The sequence below is a fragment of the Diabrotica virgifera genome, chromosome 4, assembly GCF_917563875.1.
Source record: "Diabrotica virgifera virgifera chromosome 4, PGI_DIABVI_V3a".
Classification (NCBI taxonomy): Eukaryota; Metazoa; Arthropoda; class Insecta; order Coleoptera; family Chrysomelidae; genus Diabrotica; species Diabrotica virgifera.
In genome coordinates this window covers 239,260,880-239,286,324 of record NC_065446.1, presented here as the reverse complement: position 1 = coordinate 239,286,324, position 25,445 = coordinate 239,260,880, and the positions used below count along the sequence as shown (strand labels likewise).

The 25,445-nt window shown below is 33.3% G+C and overlaps 1 protein-coding gene and 1 long non-coding RNA gene across 2 annotated transcripts in view; one reads left to right on the top strand and one right to left on the bottom strand.

Annotated features, from left to right (window-relative positions):
• Window positions 1-25,445, bottom strand: part of LOC114327112 (15-hydroxyprostaglandin dehydrogenase [NAD(+)]) — a 35,430-nt gene that overhangs the window by 5,774 nt on the left and 4,211 nt on the right. The window contains exons 2-3 of the mRNA XM_028275618.2: window positions 25,111-25,237; window positions 8,060-8,166 (exon numbers count right to left, since the gene is read on the bottom strand). Of these exons, the coding sequence (XP_028131419.2) occupies window positions 8,060-8,166; window positions 25,111-25,237 (234 nt within the window). The remainder of the gene's footprint in view (window positions 1-8,059; window positions 8,167-25,110; window positions 25,238-25,445) is intronic.
• On the top strand, window positions 15,285-17,712 carry LOC126883357 (uncharacterized). Its single transcript, XR_007697620.1, has 2 exons — window positions 15,285-15,567; window positions 15,628-17,712. It is a non-coding gene; the product is annotated as an uncharacterized LOC126883357 (long non-coding RNA).

Genomic DNA, 25,445 nt, shown 5'->3' with positions numbered 1-25,445 from the left:
TCAGTCCATCATCAGTGAACCTAAAAGTAAGTAATCTCACTTAGTAAAATTGAAAAGGGTGAAATTTTGAATGTTAAAAATTGAAAAGTGTGGTTACGATTACTTACTCTCTGTCCTTGCTAAATAGCCACAATGCCAAACACTGGTCAAGATGTATGTTCTAACTACATGGTGAAATCTGATCTACAATTTGGCTTACATTGGATGCCAACGGATTAGTACTAGGAACATGATGCTCTACTCCATTAATTAAGAGATTTTTTTTTTATATTATTAGGTCTACATTGAACTACGTTTAGTCTGTCAATGATTTAGAAGGAAGTTGAAATACTTCAAATGTCAGTAACATTGACATCCAGGAAAGGGAATTTTTAAGGTATTAACCAAGGTCAAGATCCAATGTGGTTACGGAAATTTAAGTTTAAGACTGTGTTGGAATTTTAATTTTTAATATTAGAATTTAAATTTACTATTTTTATAAAAATATTACAACCATTACCATAAACTTGACTATAAAATTAAATTTGATCGAACTTATTGTCATAATATGGTAATGAAAACAAAATGTAAGATAGCATTATTGGTTAATGAAAGTTAATAATTTTTTTGGCCTAAAATAGCCTTGTGGGTGAAAGTTAAAACGTTGAAGTGATACAACAGTTGTTTAGTGTGTATAGAAATATAAATTTGTTAACTGTAATGTTGGTTGTATAAGTCTAGTAAGATATTGATTCTGTATGAAATTAACTAATTAAAAAAATTGGTGAGAATTGAGGTAACTGATATAAGATTGTTAAGTGAAAAATATAAATAATTGACGGAATGTGAAAATGTGTTAGTTATAGTCAAAAATATAGGAAGTATTATAACATTATGCATATAAAAGAAAATGGAATTATTTGATTGTTAAATTAAAACTAAGTTGATAAAATGTGTAAATGAACAAAAGATTCAAAAGAAGTGCGTCAACCGGATGCACAAGACACAAACTGTATTTGGAAAATAATTAAAAGTTAAAAATAGTAAAATAAGAATAAAGTTGTAAAGTTAGAGATTAGAGTGGCTAGAAAGTTAAATGCAACATATTAAAATTTTGAATTTTTAAGAAAAAAATTTTTTAAAAATGAAAAATAAAAAGAAAAAGAAAAAGAAAGAGAAAAATAAAATAAAAAGGAAAAAGGACCTGTATGAAAAAGAAGAATTAAATGAATAGCGTAGTAAAACATTTTGGAAAAGATCAACGAACGAAGTAAAGACCCAAGCGGCGAACAGACAAATAGATAAGGTCAATGATTTATGAAGGGAAAAGTAGGGTGAGAAAATGGCAAAGGGTGAATTAGTTGTGTTGGTGTTACTGGGGGTTGTAGAGTAAATGATTAGTATGAAAGGAGATTTTGGAAATAGAAGGAAGTGAAGTATGAAAAAGAATGAAAAAGAAGGTTAAGTTAAAGGTTTTATGGGTGAGGTCAGGAAAGTTGCTAAGTGTGAAGGATAAATTGAAAAAACAAGGAATTTAGGAAAAAAGTTGACGGTGAATGGGAGTAAAATTGCGATTAAGGGAGGTTTGTCTATTCACACAATTGGGACTGGACCTCAAGTCTCGGATAATCTCCAAATCCTCATACAAGTCCAATCGGAGTGTGTTTTTCTGCTGTATATTGTGCACCAACTGGACACCCTCAGGAATCTTAAGTTCATGTCTATTGACTTTAAGGTGATGTGAGAAAGAGGAAGTAGTATCTCTCTTACTATGTTCTAGGGATCTGGTGGCAAGAGATCTACAAGTTCTACCGATGTAGGTAGCATCACAATCTGAGCAAGAGAGTTTATATACACCACTACGGTTCATGTAGTTGATTGGATCCTTAGTATTGGTCAAACTCTTGTTAAGGGTGTTATTAACTTTAAAAGAAATTTTTATATTATCACAGGAGTTGGTAATAATGTATTTAACTCTTTCAGATAGATTAGGGTTATGGAAAGGCAATGAAGCATAAACCGGAGTTGTTGTAGATGAAGTAGAAGAAAAAGCTGACTGTTGAAGTAATCTGAGCTCTCTTTTATGTTGGAGTTTATTGATGATATCAGGGTCATAACCATTGTTTATAGCAATCTGTTTAATGATGTTTAATTCTTTGTTAAATTCTGTAGATGAAAGAGGAATAGAATTTAATCTGTGGATAAAACTACGGAATGAAGAAAGTTTGTGGGAAAGAGGATGATTAGATGATGAATGAATTACCTGATCTGTTTGAGTGGTTTTACGGTAGATCCCAAAGCTGAAATGGTCATCTAGTCTGGTGATAGAAAGGTCTAAGAAATTAACGGAGTTAGAAGTTTCTAGTTCCATAGTGAAAGTGATTTTTGGATGAATTTGATCTATTTGAATCTATTTTTTTGTTCTTCTTAATGGCGGTACAGGCTCGTTTTTTTAATTTTGTATTTAATTACAGAGTACCTAATTTCCACATATTAAAATATTTTTCAAATTGGGCTCTGTACCGCCATTCTTTATTATATTACGAATACGTGTGCCAAATATCTCGAAAAAATATTCAAAATTACAGCCGCAATTTTGGAACGCGTTTTCGCTACCTGTTGATCGCTACTGTTTCCTCTTAAAGAAGGAATGGTAAAAATGAAAGCGAATTTAAATGATTTTATCGTGATAATAAAAGTTTTGTATGAAAGATATTAAAGGCTGTAAAAATTAACTTAGAAATGAGATTTTGAGATGTTATCCTTGTTGCATTCTGCTATAATAGCTGTCTAAGCATTTGTTTAGAAATAATAAGCTCTTATAATATGTAAAATTAAATAATATGAAGTGACAACTGATAGCTAGATGATTTTGAAGTATATATGTCAAGTTTTGTTTTGAAATAAATACACCGCTCAATAAAGTTTGAATATTTTGGTTTGTAAAAGACATAAAAGGTTAAATTTTTTGTATTGTCATTCCTATGTTAAAGTCTGTATTTCCTGTTCGAGAATATGTTTTTTTTTAAATAATAAAAAGTTTTTTGAAGTTTTAATAAACATTTTGACAGAGTACATATTTTTATTTCTGTAACCCACTGGAAAATTATTAACCAGATTTCTAATACATATGTAACGTTGAGTTTAAGTAAAAAAGAAAAGAGAAAGTGGCATAGAAGCCTAAAATGATGTTGAAAGTTGCCTAATTAGACCCAAAAGAGGAATCTCATATGAAGTCACCCCATTTGGTACCCGTAAGCGTAAGTACGGAGATATGTCCAGTAAGTACCCAGTAGTGAATAGAGGACTTTCTAAACGGCGTCCTCCTTTTTTTAAATAGTAGGAAGGTCCTCCAGTCAGTGTAAGTATCCTTTGTTTATTTGGTAATGGTAGTTAGCTCTTCTAAAACCCTTCCATTCCTTAAGACGAATCCACGCTAGCCTGCTCTCCGAACAACCGCTGCAGCGCCGTCCGCAAAGAAACGTTTAAGCGTCCTTGCTCTTTCTTATTTAGACCCATTTCGATCCCAGTATTCAAGTAGTTTTGTTAACCCCTGTCCCTTATCTGAGCAGGCATTTAAAACGCTTCAGAATCATAATTATTAAATAAATAAAACATTTTAAATAACATAAATAAAACATTTTAATATTTTGTTGGACCTTCGGATTAAACTTCTTAGGCACTCTATTAGGCATACTCTCAACTAATACATTAAAAAAAAATTTAATCCAAAGTTGTCCATATGCGCTTCACAGCTTTTATAACACGTATATAACACATAAATTAGTTGTCGCGTTATAGCGGCCCAGACATGTTCTATGCAGTTCATATCTGGTGACTGGGCTCAGTGCCGGCGCTAGGGTATTAGGTGCCCGCCTGCAAAACTAGCACAGGCGCCCCCCCCCACACACATTCCTAATAAAAATTTTTAGGGTGGGGCCAGACGTGAAGATGTTTTTTTTTCCTGGAAGCCGTCTGTTGTGAACCGGTTGTACTGCAGCCACTTGGCTTATTGTACATCTTCCATTCGTTTATCAAACCCATTCCAGTATTATGGAACCCTGTACCAGCTTGTACAGGTCTAGTAAGTGGGTGCCAATTAATTTTGGAGTCACTTCGATGTCTCCGAAAAGTGTTTGCCGCCTCCGATCCAATGCCTCACAGTCATGCAAAATATGGTTGACTGTTTCAGGTTCTCTGTTACATAGTCTGCAGCGCAAGTCTCCATGAAACAGCCCCATTGTATGCAAGTGACCCTTAACTGGCTCATGTCCAGTGAGGAAACCTGTTATGACTCTGAGCTGATTCCTGCTTGTTTTCAGCAGTAACTCAGCCCTACTAGCACATGTCCGTCCGATACACATCTTGCCATGTGTTTGACCGGGTACACTCTCCCAGTGTGAGTTGTGTTGGCTTCGGATCCAGACTTTTTTTTCGTTCACGGACGGTGCTTTTTGGCACTCTCACGGCCGGCTCTGGACCCAGGTATTTTGTAGCTGATGCTCTCTTGGCAAGTGCATCAGCTCTTTCATTGCCGTATATGCCCCGATGACCTGAAACCCATACCAGTATAACACTGTTATGTTGTGCCAGCCTATCAAGTTCTTGTAGACATTCCCACACTAGCCTAGAGTTCACCTTAGGGCTTATAAGAGCCCCAATGGCTGCTTGGCTATCTGTTCATAAATATGTTAACCCGCTACAGTTCGAATTCCCTCAGGTTGTTTTCTCTTGCACACTGCAAGATTGCAAAAATCTCTACCTGAAATAGGGAGGTATATTCTCCCAGTGTAATAGAAATGTTGAAATTTCCACCACTACAGAATATTCCTGCGCCCAAACCGTCTGCAGTTTTAGACCCGTCCGTATACCAGGTGCAACCCTGCAGTCTGGGTCGAGAGTTTCTTCTGTCCCATTCGTATCGTGGGCAAATGTCCACTTGAAACGGTACGTCAGGATTGAATCTTGATGTCATATGGTCAGAAATCATCATCCATTCGGCATCATTAGTTTTATTCGTTATTCTACTGTGTCCTGATTTAACTGGTACGTTGCTCAGGTTTTCTCGCAGTCTATAATAGCCCATTGTCGCCTCACCTCTTATTGTTATATGTAAAGGAGGGAGATCCAGTAGTGCCTCCATAGCTGCCGTAGGTGTGCCCCTCATAGCCCCCGTGATCCCGAGACAAGCAAGTCTTTGCACCTTGCTTAATTTGATGACGGCACTTTTTTGCTGCACTTTTGGCCACCATACCACTGATGCATACGTAATTGTGGGTTTTACTACCATGTTATAAGTCCAATATACCATGTCTGGTCTCAAACCCCATATTTTTCCATGAGTACGTCTGGCTACCATTAACGTAGATACCGCTCTCTTCGTTATTCTTTCTATCTGCTGATTCCAAGTAAGTCTTGAGTCTAATATTATCCCGAGATACTTTACTTCACTCACCAGATTTAAATGTACGCCATTTAGACTTAGAGGACCTAATTCCTCTGAATTCCTTCTTTTAGTAAATTTCATGATTTTAGACTTTAGAGGACTGATGTTAAGCCCTACATTTGAAGTCCATTCTGTAACTACGGTCAGAGCCTGTTGCATTCGATCTCTGAGTGTACCATTAAATTTTCCGTGGGCTAAGATTACTATTTCATCCGCATAACCACGTGATGCCTATCGTTGTCGAGTCTAGCTATCAGGCCATCCATGACCAGATTCCACAATTGAGGAGATAAGACTCCCTCTGTGGGCAGCCTCTGGCTACCTGAGCTGACACTGTATCCCCTAGCAACGTAGCATATCACACGGCTTCTCAGCATGCAGTCTATCCATCTACAGCTTGTTTCGTCTATTCCTTTTAGACGGATCGCTCTTGTGATTGCTTCGTAGGAGGTGTTGCCAAATGCTCCCTCAATATCGAGAAATGCACCCAAAATCACCTCTTGGTTTTCTAGAACGTACTCCACTCTCTGTACAAGATGGTGCAGTGCCGATTCTGTGGAGACTCCCGCTCGATGTGATGATGTTGCACATTACATTTTGTATACTTTGGATGACAATATATAGTTTAAAGCACTCGAAAAGCTAGGGGGTGGCACGGCCTCCCTGACAGCGTGCCTGCATGGGCGCCCATGCAGATACTCGTACAACCCCAGCCTTGGGAACATTACGTGTGTGTGTTTTAATGAAACAGTGAGACCCACATTTCCGAAGATCAAACCGGTCACTGACCTACCTATCTGACCGCCCATAACCTGGAGTGGTATCTATCTGACCCCCAAGCTATAACACCACCCCACCCCATCGCAGTACATAACGAATGAGGAGGCTTTGTACTGAACGTTTCCTTGGATGCCCTGGGTAATCGGACATCCTCTGTATTACTTTATGTGGTTAAACCACCTGATTTTAGGGGTAGCTAGAAGAGCTTTCCTCCATATTAATGACTTGATTTTGGACTTGTGTCCTAAAAATGTGTGTTCTGGGCAGCGAGGCATCGACTTAGTCGGTGTTAGGCTCCCCGCAAATGTCCCCGGTAAATAAAGTTCGGTTACAGTTCTATTGGATCCATGATCTGACAGAATAACTTCATTTTAATTTTTTTAAGAAATTGGCTAAGAGAACTAAGATTGTTTTTGTCATTTCTTCTTTTTCGGCTCTTCTTCTTCGGTTTGTGCCCCAGATAATTTTTTTGAATCCATTTTTATTTAACTAAATAAAAATAATAAATTTAAAACCTTAAGATTATATTTCTGCAGCAATGTGAAACCGTAATTTAATAAAAGTACTGAGTACTTAACAAATATAATTTTATATTAATTGAATGCAATACTGGATTCTTTCACTGTAGAGTACAACTGACAAAACTTTTTTGTATTAGTATAGGTATAATCACATGAAATAATACTAAATCTAAATCTAAAAATCTCTAAACTAAACTTTATGTAAAATGTTTATTTTAAATATTATGTTTTTATGGGATTAATACTCAATACCTATTAATAAGTACATAATACTTAAATTACACTGGCGGCAAGAAAACAGTATCACAATCGTGTTTATTTTACTAGAAATCATTCATTTAAGAAAACTTAACAACTTGCAAGAAATTTGAAGAAAATAAACAAAGCATTCTCATTTAGAGCAAAGTTGTTTGGCTGAAATATAATATCTTTGACCAATAAATATATTACTACATGGTAAGAATTCTATGCGGCATTGCATATTTTTGTATATTTTACATGTGTGATATGCAAAACTAACAAACACTGATTAGGGTATTATGACGAATTTAAACCACATTAAAAAAAATGAATTTTTCTATTTTAGTATTTTGCATAACACCAGCAGAAAAAAAGCTCATTCTGGCGCCCCCCAAACAGGGGCGCCCGCCTGCAGTGCATCCCTTGCAGGCCCGTTATCGCCGGCCCTGACTGGGCTGGCCACTCCATTCTCATCATCCATTGGCATGATGCTGTAATCTTTCGTTCACAATTATTCTTTCACGGTGGAGACGTCGGTAATAAGCACAAAACTTTCACCGATTGCATCCGCAAATGGTACAACAATTGGTTCTACATCCATATTTCTATATCTCTGAGCCATCATCGTGGCATTTGTCAGAACCACTCGTGTACCTACACCTACCACCCCAAAGGCAAATATAGCCTTCCACAAAAGCAATTGTAGGTAACCTATAATGGTCATTATATACCTCTCTCCTCGTTCCTTCCAAATCTAAATACGACCATCGAAACTGTTTTTATGAAATCTAGACTCATCTGTAAATAAACAGTTTCTCCATTCATTGATTGTGCAGTTGCGGTGTTCTTCAGCCCATCGTCTTCTCAATCCTCGATGTTCCCTGGTTAGTACTGGATCAGGTGAACGTCTTCTTGTTCTTAAGCCAGTCATATGCAACCTTCTTCTAATGATTTGGTTTGAAATTATTCTTCCAGTGGCGTTACTCAATGTTCTGTTGATGCGAGACGAAGTACCTATATGTTGCGTAACGCAAAAGGAAAATAATAAATAATATCAATTGATTTTTTTTTAATTTGAATAATAATTACCTACCAAATTTATATCAACTTCCCTTTCCCATTGTCTATCGTGTCCAACTCCTGCATTGTTAATAAGAATATCGACATTTTTAAAATGCTTTAGAGCCACATCAAACGCATCTAAAAATGATTCAATCAGTAAATTAGTAGGTAGCAGAGTAGTCCAGAAAGCCACTGCGCATCCGCTAGGAAAAATATTCTAATTCGGATTTTTTGCACAATCTTACTCAAAAAGGACCCCTTTTAACAAATTTGCATGTTGCCAGGACCAAAAATTGGTCAAAAATTGTTTAAACGTTTTTTTTTGTTTTTTTCCTAAAATTATTTTTTTTGCAAGGAACAATTTTTTTTTAGGTTTTTTGGATGATTCCAAACAGAAAAGGTCTTTAGTGACTTTTCTCTAAAGTTGATAGTTTTTGACATATAAGCGATTAAAAATTGAAAAATTGCGAAATCGGCCATTTTTAACCCTCAAAAACTATGTGAAAAACTGAAATTTTGAACATTGCCACGGTAGGTAGATATTCTTTAAACATCGGTTGATGAAATCCCGAAGAGTTTTTTGCAATACAATATCAAAATCCGCTTTGTTTTTTAATTGCCAATCAAGCGTGCGCGACACTATTTTCCACCGTTGCGTTGCATGTGTATACAGTATGGTGCAAATGAAAGGAATAAATTCGTTATTTCGTAAACCGGTGACTTTAAGGAAAAATCCCAAAACAGGTCGGTTTTTATTTTTAAGTATGATATTGTATTTTTTTAAATGAGAATACGGGTCGTATGCTGACTCATTTGAAAGGTTCTTCAATTCTCTATTCAGTAATATAAACATGTACATAATTATTTATACAGGGTGTCCAAAAATTTTTTATTAAATTAAATCATTTGGCAAATTGACAAAAAATTCAATTATTGGACACCCTGTATAAATAATTATATAAATGTTTATATTACTGAATAGAGAATTGAAGAACCTTTTAAATGAGCTAGCACACGACCCCTATTCTCATTTAAAAAAATCATCGATTACGTCATCACGCCCATATGGATGACGTCACTAGTATACCATATATGTCACAATATCATAACTTAAAAATAAAAATCGACCTGTTTCGGGATTTTTTCTTAAAGTCGCCGGTTTACGAAATAACGAATTTATTCCTTTCATTTGCACCATACTGCATACACATGCAACGGTGGAAAATAGTGTCGCGCACGCTTGATTAGCAATTAAAAAACAAAGGAGTTTTGAATATTGTATTGCAAAAAACTCTTCAGGATTTCATCAATCGATGTTTAAAGAATATCTACCTATCTGGGCAACATTCAAATTTTCAATTTTTCACATAGTTTTTGAGGGTTAAAAATGGCCGATTTCGCAATTTTTAATCGCTTATAATCTGTCAAAACTGTCAACTTTAGAGAAAAGTCACTAAAGACCTTTTCTGTTTAGAATGATCCAAAAAACCTAAAAAAAATTGTTCCATGCAAAAAAAAATAATTTTAGTAAAAAAAACGTTTAAAAAATTTTTGACCAACTTTTGGTCCTGGCAACATGCAAATTTGTTAAAAGGGGTATTTTTTGAGTAAGATTGTGCAAAAAATCAGAATTAGAATATTTTTCCTAGCGGCTGCGCAGTGGTTTTCTGGACTAGAGTTAGTCCAGAGAAATAAGGTTTTGTCGGGACACTTGAGCAGCCAGGTTGCAAATGGGTTTTTTGGGTACTATACAGGGTGTCCCGAAAAGAATGGTCATAAATTATACCACACATTCTGGGGTCAAAAATAGTTCGGTTGAATCTAACTTACCTTAGTACAAATGTGCTCATAAAAAAAGTTACAGCTCTTTGAATTTACAAAATGAAAATCGATTTTTTTCAATATATCGAAAACTCTCAGAGATTTTTTATTGAAAACGGACATGTATCATTCTTATGGCAGGATCACCTTAAAACAAAATTATAGTGAAATTTGTCCACCCCATAAAAAAATTATGGGGTTTTTGTTCCCTTAAACCCCCCAAACTTGTGTGTACGTTCCAATTAATTAATTATTGTGGTACCATTAGTTGAACACAACGTTTTTAAAACTTTTTTGCCTCTTAGTATTTTTTCGATAAGCCAGTTTTTATCGAGAAGCGGCTTCTTTTTTACTATATTTACATAAAAAATTTATGGGGGTTTTGTTCCTTTAAACCCCCCAAATGTTTGTGTACGTTCCAATTAAACTATTATTGTGGTACCATTAGTTACACACAGTGTTTTTAAAACTTTTTTGCCTCTTAGTCTTTTTTTGATAAGTCAACTTTTATCGAGGTGTGGCTTCTTTTTCAAAATATACCAAAAAATTTAAGTTATAAATAAATTTTCAGATTATTAACAGGTGTCTATAATCATACTTAACCATATACAAATATGTGGTGGATTCGACAAATATTCAAAATATCTCGATAAACACTGGCTTATCAAAAAAGTACTAAGAGGCAAAAAAGTTTTAAAAATATTGTGTTTAACTAATGGTGCCACAATAATAATTTAATTGGAACGTACATAAAAGTTTGGGGGGTTTAAGGGAACAAAACCCCCATAAAATTTTTATGGGGTGCACAAATTTCACTATAATTTTTTTTTACGATGTTGCTGTGATAAAAATTCCTCATGTCCATTATCAATAAAAAACCTCTAGGAGTTTTCGATATATGAAAAAAAATCGATTTTCATTTTGTAACTTCAAAGGGCTGTAACTCTTTTTGTGTGCACTATTGTATATAGGTAAGTGAGGTTCAATCAACCTATTTTTGACCCCAGAATCTGTGGTATAATTTATGACCAATCTTTTCGGGACACCCTGTATAACTAATACATTATAAATACAAAAATGCCCGTCACAGTTCGGACGGGAATTTTAATTATTAACAAATAAATAAGCGTCAAAAATGGCAGTTTTTTCGTTTATATCGCTACAGGTAAAAATAGGGTAATTAAATATCTTGTTTAGAGTATTCATCTTTTAGTAGATGAACAAAGGTTCAAAATGGCAGTTTTTGAATTTTGGTCCGATCATTTGTTGCTTCGCTAATTGCAAAATAAAACTAAAATTTCGAAAATAAAAAATTTGCTCTAACTTTTGCGAAAATTCACTTAAGACTTTCATATTGCATGAAAAGTTGAGACAACCAGTAGGTACATATCATGCACAAAAAATTTCAAGACGATTCGTCAATTAGTTTAAATTCTATTCAATTTGTTTATCTAACAGAGCTTTTTTGCAGTGTTATTGTTCAGAAAATAATAATGACACAGCAATTATGTGGAAAGCACATGAAAGAAGAACACTTATATTTTTCAAGCATTTAAACAAATCTATAAAAAGTCATTTTTATCATTCCGAAAACATTTTACTAAAGTAGAGTCATTTTTGGCTCAAAAACAATTTGAAAAGTTTTGTTAATATTGCCTGTAAAGTAAATCTACTTTGGGATTTCAAAAGCTGGTATTTTTGTCTAGGTTAATTGAGGTCAAAGTTAGCCACATTTATTATTTAATTCACAGTTACTTCTATACACATAAAATCCTCCTGTAACAATGTTAGTTACCATACTCCTCCGAAACGGCTTGACCGATTTTTATGAAATTTTACACGTATATCCTGTAAGACTGAGAATAGGTTCTAATCTATTTTTCATGCCTATAAATTATAAGGGGGTTGCCCCCTTGACATTCTTTTTATTTTTTTGACAAAATTGTCTACCTTAATTTTCTTTGGTGTAGAATTAAAAAATACATACAACCCTTAATTTTCACTCTTCTATTATCAATCCCTATTTTTTAATAGCCATCTATATATTTGCATCTATAAAATTCTCCTGTCACACTGTTAGTTGCCATACTTCTCATACAAATTATAGAATGTATATTTGATAGGTCTTGGAATCGGTCGTAATCTATTTTTCATATCCCTATTTTTCATATCACCTAACATTTTGTAATGTTAGGTGGGAATATGTGTACATAACGTATTCTACAAGACTATGAGTACATACAAATTAAAAAAATTATGATCAAAATCCATCAACAAGCTCCGGAGATATTAATTACAGCATATGTTTGAAGAATCAATTTCATTTTTTGAGTGCACGGATTTTAATAATTATTCCCCTCCACCGATCACGAATCGATTTCGTTAGCACGTAATTTTTAAAGCTTTATTAACCACTTTATTGAAGTTCAAAGTTTAGTCAAACTTTACACATAAACTATATACCTTGAATTTCAAAATGGCGCTAGTTAGGTTGCTTAATTGTTATAAACAAAGCAGCTGTGAATTAAATAAAAAAAGTGGCTAACTTTGACCCTGATTAACCTAGGTGAAACGTTTTTTTTAATTCGTGTAAAAATACCAGCTTTTCAAATCCCCAAGTAGTTTTAGTCTAGTCAATATTAACAAAGTTATTCAAATTGCTTATAAGCCAAAAATGACCCTACTTTAGAAAAATGTTTTCGGAATGATAAAGCTGACTTTTTTTTAATGATTTTTTTTTTAAATGCGTTGAAAATATAACTCTTCTTCTTTCACGCGGTTTCCACAGAATTGCTATAACATTATTATTTTCTTAACAATAACATTGCAAAAAAAAGGGAATAAACAAATTGAATAAAATTTAAACTAATTGACGAATCGTCTTAAAATTTTTTGTGCATTATATGGACTATTTGACTCAACTTTTTGCGCAATATGAAATAGGTCTGGATCCCGCGTATGAAAAAAAAGTTGATTAATAGCAAGCTGAAAATTTGTTAATAGCTCAAGGGTGTCTAGTCGGACAAACTTTGATATATGGGAACACTGGAACAGAGGAAGTTTTAATTGTGGAACAGGTTAAAAATTTGGAACGGTCAGACCACCAAAACGGCACATGTATTTTGTCCGACAGAACAGACTTAAACTCTCCGAACGGAGATTAAACACTCATGCAAAAATCAGACTTCTATTTATCACCAAATGGGCGTTTTAATGAGTGGAACATGTAGAATATGTCAAATGACAGGAATTATGACAGGTGATAAATAGCGGCCTGATTTTTGCATGAGAGTTTAATCTCTGTTCGGAGAGTTTAAGTCTGTTCTGTCGGACAAAATAAATGTGTCGTTTTCGTGGTCTGACCGTTACAAATTTTTAACCTGTTACACAATTAAAACTGCCCCTGTTCCAGTGTTCCGATATATTAAAGTTTATCCGACTAGACACCCTTAAGCTATTAACAAATTTTCAGCTTGCTATTAATCAACTTTTTTTTCATACGCGGGATCCAGAACTAAAAGTCTTAAGGTCATTTTCGCAAAAGTTATAGCAAATTTTTTTTCCGAAATTTTAATTTTATTTTGAAATTTCCGAATCAACAAAGGATCGGACTAAAATTCAAAAACTGCCATTTTAAACCTTTGCTCATCTACTAAACTAAAAGAAGGACACTATAAATAACATATTTAATTACCCTATTTTTACCTGTAGCGATTTAACCGAAAAAACTGCCATTTTTGACGCCTATTTCCCTGGCGTAAGTGTAGATATCGCTCATCCAGAAGAAAGGTGTCACAACTCAAAAAACAACTTTTTTCAGGAGAGATAAAAATGAAGTTTACTAGTAAACGGTAGGTAACTGCTAAAATTTATAAATTAAAAACGAAGAATATAGATAAGTAAATGTTTCTAAATAATTGTGTAAAAGACAAAACCAAAGAAATTATGATATTTGATTTAACAAAGAAAAAAGATCAAAATTTTGAGCTGACACTTTTCTTTTAAATAATATTGGTCACTTTTTTAAATATTAACGAAAAATACCTATAGGCCAGCAAATGAAGCATTTTGACTCGCAATTTTTTCGTCCAGCATGTATTTACTTGAAATTTGGGGGTGGTTGCCACCCCATCTCGGGAGTGGGAATGTTTAATTACATTTTAGCCATGTAAATCGATGTAAAAATATTTTTTTTTACATTTTCTTCGTAAAACTAATATTTTTCGAGTTATTCACGGTTGAAATGAAAGTAACAGTTTTTTGACGAAAAAATCCACCTTTTTTGAGGGCTTTGTGAGAATAACTCGAAAAATATGCATTTAATCAAAAACACTGTATCTAGATATCAAAATTGTATCTTTTAGTAACACAAACCAAATTCTTTTTCGGCATGTTAAAGGTTAGCTTTTTTCGTCAAATGCATAATTTGCAAAAACTTTGCATTTTTCTAGGAAGATTAAATAATCTTTTTTCAAGCATACAATTAGACCTTCCAGAAAAAAAAAATAATAAAATGTTTATAACATAACAATTGAGCGACTTATGATCAAAAAAAGATCGGTACCTGCTTTTCTCTACGAAAAAATCAGTGAAAACAACCCCTAACCAACCTAATTAAAAATTGGTCTTCATCTTTCTGTAATTCCATTTATATTTGCATTTATAAATACACCCAAGAAGTTTGACCTATTTAAAAGGCCTAATTTTAGAAACATTGGAGTTAAAATAAAAATAGAATTTTTGTTCAAAATATCTCCGAAAATACTGGAGATACGAAAAAAATTATAGACTACTAAATTGTAGCTTTTTTAATTAGTTAGCTACTTTTTGTAGCTAAAAACTACAGTCTTGTATGTACATATATTTTCATTACAGTGAATAGTTAGCAAGATATAGTTGTTTAAAACCTCTATTTACGAGCAAACACCCCCTTATTCGAGTCTTTTAAACCCACCCCAATTAAAAACTAAAGAATGTTATGGAATTTAATTTACATAGTCTTATAGATCTTCAAAAATCCTACAAAATTATTTTGGAAAAAAATTTGAATAGTCCGCTTATATAGCATTTTCAACGTATAGGCACAGTTTTTTTGCTATTCGAAACAGTTAGTTCACTCTAGTTTTTATGCGGTTCCTGCGCTTGCAGAAACTCCTAGCAGACTGCGCAGTAGACTAGGAGGAAAATGTTGCTGTTGCAAGATTTAAAATATTCCGATAAAGAATATTCCAAAATTATAATAAAATAATTATGATTATCGATTTTTTTCAAAAAGCTGAAAATTAAATTCATAAATGGTAAAATCCTTTACGTACACACTTGTATAAAATTTGAAAAATAATATTTTCTGATTATTGATTGAATGTATTCAAACAATTAATCACAAGTAACTATCTAAATTGGTGACATTTGGCAACAGTGAGTAGATCTGTATGTTTATTCCAAACATAACCTTATAAACAAACAGTTGTTTATTTAGAGTTATTTATTATTGTTTTCTCATATTTTGCAATTGTTAAGTTGGTTTACTTCGAATTTAATGTGCATTACTGTGGTATTTCTCCAGTTTTCTAAGAAGGTTGGTGATTTTGAATTGGGATTATGATGAATTTAACCCAAAGGCAATGTGTGTGTTTATTTATGTGGCAAAATTCCAGGCACCATAAAAATTTGAGTTTCTTCCTGTTGCCCATGGCACAGCCCCATGGATGAAAATCGGTAAGAACGTAAATTCTATTTAATATCATTGACATCATTTTTGATGTGCTGTCGTTTTAGGTTTGCAGAATGAAAAGAAATTGTTCAATGTGATAAACTTTCTATGAACAGTCCTCAGTGTTGTTACATTAACTTTTAAATATGCATCTTGAGGAGCAGGCCTTTGCAGAAATACTGAAAAGCGGGTTGCAAAACAACGCAAAATAAAATAAACGAAATATGTCTTGGAATGATAATTTTGTAATTCTGTAGGCACATCTATTGAGAAGTTACAACCAGTGGCAAAGTGCCTTAAGGGAATCTATGACATATATAATTGAAGGTATGAGTATATGTTTCAAATCGTTGGATGATTCTGAGAAAGTGTAAATTTTTTTCATGAATTTGGTACATAACCGTCTTTATCTAAACTCTAAAAATCATTGACATCTGTTTTGAAGAACCATGTTCCTAGAAACCATTGATAACAAATATAGACGGTTACCTCTGCATTCGTTGTATCATCTTACTACTCTATCCATAGTGAGTCTAATTTTTAAATCTATAATAATTGTTTACGTGCTGGTTTCATAAAGATGCTTCAAAAATCTATATGGGCCTTACTAGGCAGCACAGCCATGCCTTTAATAGTTTTTCCAATATGCTTATTCTAGTTAAGATTGCGGGACAAAAAGACCACTAAATATTTGAGTTCATTTTTAGGTATCAGCATTGGCTCTACAGCCCATGGTGGGTCTTGGCCTGTTCCAGAATCAGCTTCCACTCTTTCCTATCCTTTGCTTGGCTTTCCAATTTCTCACTCGAGCATGAATTTTTGGTATATATGGGATTATATTGTGATAACGACCAGATCTATGAAAGAATAGTATGTTGTTAAAGAAGATTGTGGTGACACTATTCATGAATATCTGATAATATTGGTTAATGTGAATGGAGTCCAAAATGGGGTTTAGGCTGTTATATAAAAAACTAGGTCATTAGCATATGGAAGTAGGGCGACATTATCTGGTATTAAATTATGTGAATGAGGAGAATTAAACCTAAAAACTCTATTTATTCTGCTAATCAATATGAATTTAATATATTTTAATATAAAACATATGTTATTCTTTCTAGGGACACCTCCTCTGAAGGAATTACAATTATTTGCCAGTATGTCAAATGAATTTTCAACATCAGTCATACTTTCATGAATTTATTGATGAAAATAAAACTAGGTACATGATTTATTATTTACTTCTAAGGGATTCTAAGATACTATGTGTAAAAAGTCCAATATGCAGTGATGAGCATGCTAATAACTGGCAAAATATGGGATATAACGCCAAAGATGGGAAACATGGGATGCATTCTGAAGTAAAAAGAGATGAAACTGAGAGAAATTATTGATATAAACATATAAATTAACATTGCATTACATAGTTTCCCACCTTTAGACGTATCAGATGAGTATGAGAACTGTCACTGTGCCAGGAGAATTTTATAAAATACTCCTGTCACAGAGATCTAAAGGTGGGAAACTATGTAATGTTATCGTCGGCTAAGAGTGTTAACCTGCTAACTCTATTTTTCACTGTGAGTGATATTGGGGTAGTTTCTAGGTCTGTGTACCTTCATACCATGTCCCACAAGCCCGCTGGTTCCACTGTAGTTTAGAGATAGCTATTTCTAAACTACATTGGTGTCGGCGGGTTTGTGTGGTGGTGTATGAAAATACACGGACCCAGAAACTAGCCCAATATCACTCAAAGTGAAAAATGGAGGTTAAAACTCTTATCCAAGGTTATGTTAATTTATTCGTTTATAACGATAAGTTCCACTTCTACCAGTTTCATCTCTTTTTATCTCACAAGTTAATATGTTTTCCATCTTTTGCGTTATTTTGCCGGTTATTAGTGTGAGTGCTCATTACTGTATATTTACGATTCTGTGATTTCTCAATATGATGCTGAGTAGGTATAGATCTGAGTAGGTATATAGTAGGTATCTACAACCCTTTCAAAACAGAAATTTATAAGTTCATTTTATGTACCTATTAAACTTTATTTTAAGGATGAATTTGAAATGCTTGTAGGGAATATATCTGTAAAAAATAAAATTGGTATTGTAAAATTGAAATTCTCAAAATATAATTTATAATTCGAATGTATTATTATTTTTTTCCTCTATAGAAAAGTCCTCTTATTAGTTTTCTCATTAGCTCTTGACAAGACATCAGTACTTCGTTTTTTAGATTTCTCACAAGGATTCAGATCCGGAAGATCCTTTTTAGACGCCAGTACTTACTTAATTACTTATTCCTCTTCACTCCATGCGGAGCATAGGGCGTCAACTGTCTGCCTCCATTCTGTCTTATCCTTTGCACTGATCTTTATTTCTGTCCAGGTTTTCCCAATAGGGCTTTTCATTCACAGTCATTTGTTTCAAGCTTCTGTCATATGTTGTATAATCCGTGTATATTCATAGATATAACAGAATAGATTAGGCCAGTTCGAAAAATAGAGTAACGCAGAACAGTTCGGGTTGGTGGTCTATCTTTCTCTCTCTACTGGCGCTCAGCTTTCTCTCTCTAGCATATGATGGCTGCCGCCTCTGTGTAACTGTCGTTCCATTACTCCCACCTCTTGGTAGATACGCTCACACTCGCACGACAGACAAAGATAGCTAGACCACCGTACTTGATATCAGCGTTACACCCCGATGCATTGAGTGGCATATGACTAGCCTGATCTATTGTTGACATATCTCTGTGTATATTAGTATTATACACAGATTATACAACATATGACAGCAGCTCGAAGCAAATGACAATCAATGAAAAGCCCTATAGCATTAATTTCTTTTCCACATTTCTACGGGTCTACCTGGTCTTCTCTTTCCATGTGGTGTATATTCTAGGGCTTGCCTCGCTATGTCTGTGTCAGGTCTCCTTAGTGTGTGCTCCATCCAACTCCATTTCCTTTTGCATATTATTTTAGATATACATAGGTTTCTGGTTAATTCTTGTCCATAGCTCTTGGTTTGATATACGGTTTGGCCAGTAAATGTTAAGAATCTTCCTTAGGCATTTATTTATGAATACCTGCATCTGTCCAATACATTTTCTTGACACTTTCCAAGTTTCTGCTCCATATAGTAATACAGTCTTCACGTTGCTGTTGAATAGTCTTTCGGTTTTAATTGTCATCTGATGTGAAGACCACATTTTCCTTAGCATATTGAATGCGTTTGTAGCGTAGACGCCAGTATTGTACTATTTATTTCCGTACTAAGACAAATCACAGAAAAGGCCATCGAGTACAATAAACAGCATATCTATGTTTTACCTGACAAAGGCTTTCGATCGCATCCAAGTCGAAGACGTCTTACACTTACTGTATAGAAGATACATGCCAATCAATATTATACGAACCATCGAAAACATCTATTTCCATAATCGAATACAGGCAAAGATAAATGGAAAACTAACACAGTTTATACCAGTACAAAGCCGAGTCGGACAAGGGAACCCGTTAAGCCCACTGCTCTTTAATGTATCTAATAATGGACGAAATAATAGAAGCAGTATTTAAAGATCATGGTTACAGAATGGGGAACAAAAAACTCCAAATATTAGGTTATGCAAACGACGCCGCATTAATCGCCAAGACAGAAGACAATCTCCAGATTAACACACATCTTCAATACAACAGCCAAGAAATACAATATCAATATATGATAATATCAGCAGAAAAAACACATGTATGACATCTAAATACCCACTACGAGGTAAAATCGAAATTGATGGGAAAATATTAAAGCAGGAAGCAAGGTTTAGATATCTGGGAATAGATATACCCAGTTACGGAGATGTTGAAGAGGAAGTACTACAAGAAAGCTTAAAAGCAAGTAAAGCGCTGGGATCTCTTAATCTCTTCCAATCTGGAAGAACGAACACCTAAGACAAGACACAAAAGCAAGAATCTATAAAGCAGCATTTCGACCTATATTGACATACACGGCAGAAACAAGACCTGAAACATCTAAAACGAGACGACTACTAGAAACAACCGAGATGAAAATACTTAGACGAATATCAGGGAAAAGTCTATTGGATAGAGAGAGATGCGAAAACATAAGAAGATCATGCAATGTAGAAGACATACCTAAATGGATGAGTGACAAAACGGAAACTGGAGTGGAACGAACACATTAGTAGAATGGCAGAGGATAGGATAGTACGAATAGCATGAGATAAGTCACCAAATGGATGAAGAGGTATTTGCAGACTAAGAAAAAGATGGTGCGATAATTTAAACAATTTAGGAGGCTAATATTGAAGAAGAAACAGTCTTTAAAGCCTACCTACAAGAAGGAAGACTCCTCTTGCTACGGCGCGTCGAATAATATATCGCTTGTACTATCCCGGAGAATTTAAAACCGTATTTCCGATTGCATTTTTAAAACTGGAAGTCCTTTGCCAAATATCTCACCTTTAGTACCATCCTTGGATTATATAAGCTTTCATCCGACACCTCATTTGTCATTCTATCTGGTTTAATGACTGAGGAGTTGTGTTTACGGACAACGGACGTATATAATTCAACGCTTTCACATTTTTTTCAAAACTGAGTGAAAACAATATTTCTTTAGAAATCCATAAATATATTCGCTAATAATGAAACTAATTTGCAGTGGTTATAGCCAACCTTCATTAGTGGAGTAGGCATTAGAAGAAGAAGACCAATGAAGATAAAGTAGAGCCCATTGTTAGACTAAAATTTTGTTTATATAGAAAAAATTATTTAGTTGAAAATCGTAGGTATGTATTTTTACTACAAAAACGTTATTACGTAGGTCAAAATTTTTGACGTAAGAGAACTGTCAAAACATTAGAATGTGACTTTTCATTATTGCTATGTTTATTATAAACACGGCAATAATGAAAAGTCACATTCTAATGTTTTGACAGTTCTCTTACGTCAAAAATTTTGACCTACGTAATAACGTTTTTGTAGTAAAAATACTATACATAAGGTGCGTTCGCGGGTACAGTTGACAAATTGTCGCCGACAATTTCTAACCTCATTTAATATAAATAATATCGTTAATAGATAAATAAACAAGGTATATTTACTTTTAATTAATATTAATAACTAATTATTAAATTATAATAGGTAAATATACCTTGTATATTTATCTATTAACGATATTATTTATATAATTTTAAAGTGCGCATGCGTTTTGCTGCTAATTTGTCGCCGACAGGCACCCGCGAACGCACTTATTATCTCAATGAATCCATTAAAGCTGATACATTTAGTCTTCAGAACAACAGTAATAATTATTTATGAAACTATCGATAAATTGTCAAGAGCTTCGTAAACGTTAATTGTAGAAAAGTATTCCTTATTTCGAAAAATCTATTTCAAATTTGTCCTATTTATTTTCGAGCAGTGTATCAAAAATAATGTTGAGCAGTATAACACACGCTGTTATGCGCTTGCGTCCGGCTGCAAGGTCTCGATGCGCAGTGGGAAAAATGGAACATTTTTTCATAACGTACTTCACGGCAAGTGACTATACTGATTGTTGTATAAACCTATATACTGTGGTATAGGTATAATAAGAACCGGTTTGTATACTGGCAGATGACTAAAAAACTATTTGTATTTGTATTTGTACATACCTATTTGTAAATTCGTATTTTTGTGTAAATAAATGTTTTTGTAATTCTTTAATTCTACTTTTTTTTGCTGTATAGATCTAAGTATTAAATTATCATTTTATAAAAATTGCAATGTTATTAAGGGTGGTTTTTAAGGATTGAAATATTATGATATTATGTCCTTTAGCATAAAACAATCATTATTTAACCAATCAAAACGAAATTTAACCCATATTAAAGTTTACAATGTTTTTATATAATTTTTGCCAATAAAGGGGTAGTTTACACCCCTAAAAATAATCAACGCCCTTGAGAATGATATAGAATATGAAGTACACGGTGAAATGATCCTAATCCGAAATTTTTATGTAAATCGATGCAAGCCGAAATTATTCTTTTAGGATAAGTCAATTTTTTATATATAGCTCCAACAAGGATGGTTGTAAGGGTTGAAATATTATGATATTATATCTTAAAACATAAAACAATCATTATGTAACTAATAAGAACCAAATGTTGACAATGTTAAAGTTTGTTGTTTATTTGGATTTATATGACTGCGGACACCAAATCCATTCGCCAATGTTAAAGTTTAAAATTTTATTTTATAATAGTTTTCACCCTCAAAAAACCAAAAGCGTACAAGGGCTCAATATAGAAAATGAACTAGAGGGTGAAATGAGCCTAATCCTAAATTTTTGTACAAATCGATACTGGAGGAAAAAATTGCGAGGTTTTGCCATTTTTTCAGTTTTATTTTCTCGACTACTAGTGCACTGGGCACTTCTCAAAATACAACGGTTTTTAGCCCTATCAGGGAACGCAAAATTTTACGAAAACCTCCAAAAAAATAAAGAAAGGATGAAAATTTGGCAATAGGTAGTTGAAATTGTCTATTATTATATAAGAAAAAGTTTACAATTCTACATCCCCTCCATTTTACAAAAATTGGAAAGTACGGGGTGAAAAATTTTTTCTTGGCTGTGAAAAATATACGTTTAAAATAAGTCCGGAATTGGATAAAACGACTAATTCTAGGTAACTTTTGTTCTATAGAGTTTTTTACTAAGTCAATACTTTTCGAGTTATTTGCGAGTGAATGTGTTCATTTTTAATCAAAAAAAATTTTTGGACGGTTTTTCGAGGATAACTCAAAAAGTAAGTATTTTAGCGAAAAAAATATCCTTAGTAAAAATATAGCTTATAAAAAATTGAAAAAAATGGTGTATGCGTGAGGTCTGCAGACACAGTAGAAGCAGAGTTGCAGCTAATGAAATGTAGGTTCTTCTTCGTCAAATTCCAAATCGAATATTTCAATGTGAAATAACCCAAAAACGGAGCACTTTTCGGTGAAAATTCATTACAACTTTTTTAAACTGTTTAAAAAATGGTTTATTTTTGTTTAAAAAAAATCTCCTAACATTAAAAGTAAGTGAGTTACGCTCAAAATATTGTTGGTCCCTTTTATTTTTTGGTAAAAAAATGGCGAAAATCACCCCTTAATTAGCTTCTCAAATAAAATTAATCGTTACCGCTTTACAAGTTACTTTTTTTATCTATTGTTTATATTATCTATAAGTTTCATTGGTTCAAAGTACTCAGTATTGAAAAAGTTGGGTGTAAAGTTTTTAAGTAAACATTTTTTTTAATATTGAAAAAAATCGTAAATGTTTATGGAATTAACTTAAAAACAATTAGGAATACCAAAAATCTCAAAGAGTAATAAAATGTACGTTTTGATTTTCTGAATATTTTTGATTTTTTGTTTTTTTGTTAGACAAAAATTGGTTATGCTATGGCTGTTCAAAATTTGCCTAAACTCGTGATTAGTTACTCGTTCAAGCCATTTTAACTACAGCTTTTTCAAAACGAAGCACTTTGAACCGATGAAACCTACAAATCATATAAATAATACATAGACAAAGTAACTTGTGAAGTGGTAATGTTAAAACGTATATGTGATGCTAATTAGGGGGTGATTTTCGCGATTTTATTACCAAAAAATGAAAGTGACCAACAATATTTGGAGCGTAATTCACTGAATTTTAATATTACAAGTTTTTTTTAAACAAAAATAAACCTTTTTTAAACACTTTAAAAATTTAAAATGAATTTTCCCCTAAAAGTGCTCCGTTTTTGGGTTATTTCACATTGAAATATTCGATTTGGAATTTGATGAAGAAGAACCTACTTTCATTAGCTGCAACTCTGCTTCTACTGGGTCTACAGACCTCATGTATACACACCATTTTTTTCAATTTCTGATGGGCTATATTTTTGATAAGAATATTTTTTTCGCCAAAATACTTACTTTTTGAGTTATCTCCGAAAAACCGTCCAAAAACATGTTTTATTTTGTTAAACATGAACATATTCACTCGCAAATAACTCGAAAAGTATTGACTTAGTGAAAAAACTCTATAGAAGAACAGTTGTTTAGAATTAGTCATTTTATCCAATTCCGGTCTTATTTTGAATGTATTTTTTTCACCTTCGAGAGGAGGGTATTCCCCTCCATTTTTCGTTTTTGTAAAATGGAGAGGATGTAGAATTGTAAACTTTTTCTTATAAAATAATAGCCAATTTCAACTACCTATTCCCAAATTTTCATCCTTTATTTTTTTTGGGCTCAGATTGTTCTTTGATCGGGCTATTTGGTGATAAATAACGATAAGTTCACGTCGAACGTCAGAGCATAAGGTCAAAGGTGTCATTTTTTCGGAATGAAAATATTCATTTTACCGCCAAATGAATAATGATACTATATACCGTCATCTTACGAAGTTGGAAGTACACATGTCATAAATGTGACACTTTTTCTTGTAAAAGTATAGGATTTATGGATCTATTTATTTGTCTAAATCAATTTCTAAATAATTGGAATTGTGCATTTTTTGAGTTGCGTCACTTTTCTTCAGGACGAGTGTATAATCTTCAGGCTCAGCTGCCGGACCTATCGCTTTTTAGTGAAACACCAAATGCAAGTTGATTATTTCATTCATAGGAGATTCTGACCAATAGAAAACTACAGAAATAAAAAGTAAACTGATAATTTTTGATAATATCCCGTCGTCAAGTATATTACATCAGATGCCCTTCGTTGCTACGAAATAATACATTCAGTGACATTAATGACAATTTTAATGTTAAAATTATAAAAGTGATGACTTTCAACCGTCAAATATTTATAACAACTGTGTATTTAATTGTACTAATTTGTACTTACATAAATAAATTACAATAAAATTTTGGTTTTGAACAGTTTTATTCATGAAATAATCGCAACAAATTGCACTCGATCTCTAAAATTATTATCGAATTTTTGCCCTCGTGACACTTTGACATAATTTCACTCCCCTTCGGGTCGTGAAATTAAAACTGTCAAAGTGTCACTCGGGAAAAATTCGATAATTTTAGAGCTCTTGTGCAATTACTACTGATAATTTATTTCTGTAAACTGACATTATAGTTTTCCGGGAAACGCTACTTTACTGACCGCTTCGTAGGAAGTTTAAACTGAGAATCGTTTGAGACTACATGTCTCTTCAAAGTGATTTGAATGAATGAAGTTAAAGCCACATCTTGACTCGTTGAAGTTACTCGACGGAATGAATCTAATGTATGCTCTCTCTTAGCTGCAGGATAAATTGGGCCATTGCCCACACGACTTTCACACAAAGGTTTTTATTAAGTCAGCAAAGTTAATGTCCATTGCCAAAATATTGTTTATGATTTGCAACAATTAAACAAAATTAGTGACCAGCACATGTGTAAATATAATAACAAATTGGTTCATGTGATATGCGGGGTGATAAATATATACTGTTTAATATCGGATATGAATGATAAATATTTAAGAATAAACAACGAGCGATGTGTATTATAAGCTAACTTACTCTCGAATGCTTTCAAATCTGTTACGTCCAATTCAACAAAAACTACTCTATCTGAACCATATTCATCTCCAAGTTCTTTTGACTTAATTTTACCATTTTCTGCATTTATATCGGCAATTACTACTCCCTAAAATATGAATATTATACGTTAATATTACAGCATTACCTTTATTCTGTAATAACATAGCTAATAGATAGATAGCAAAACAGCAGGCCCTGATAATATACAAGCAGAACTACTCAAACTAATGGACAACGAATAAATAGAAACGATCACAAAGATACTCATATTAACAACATATTATACAACTCTGGAGAAATACCAACAGAATGGC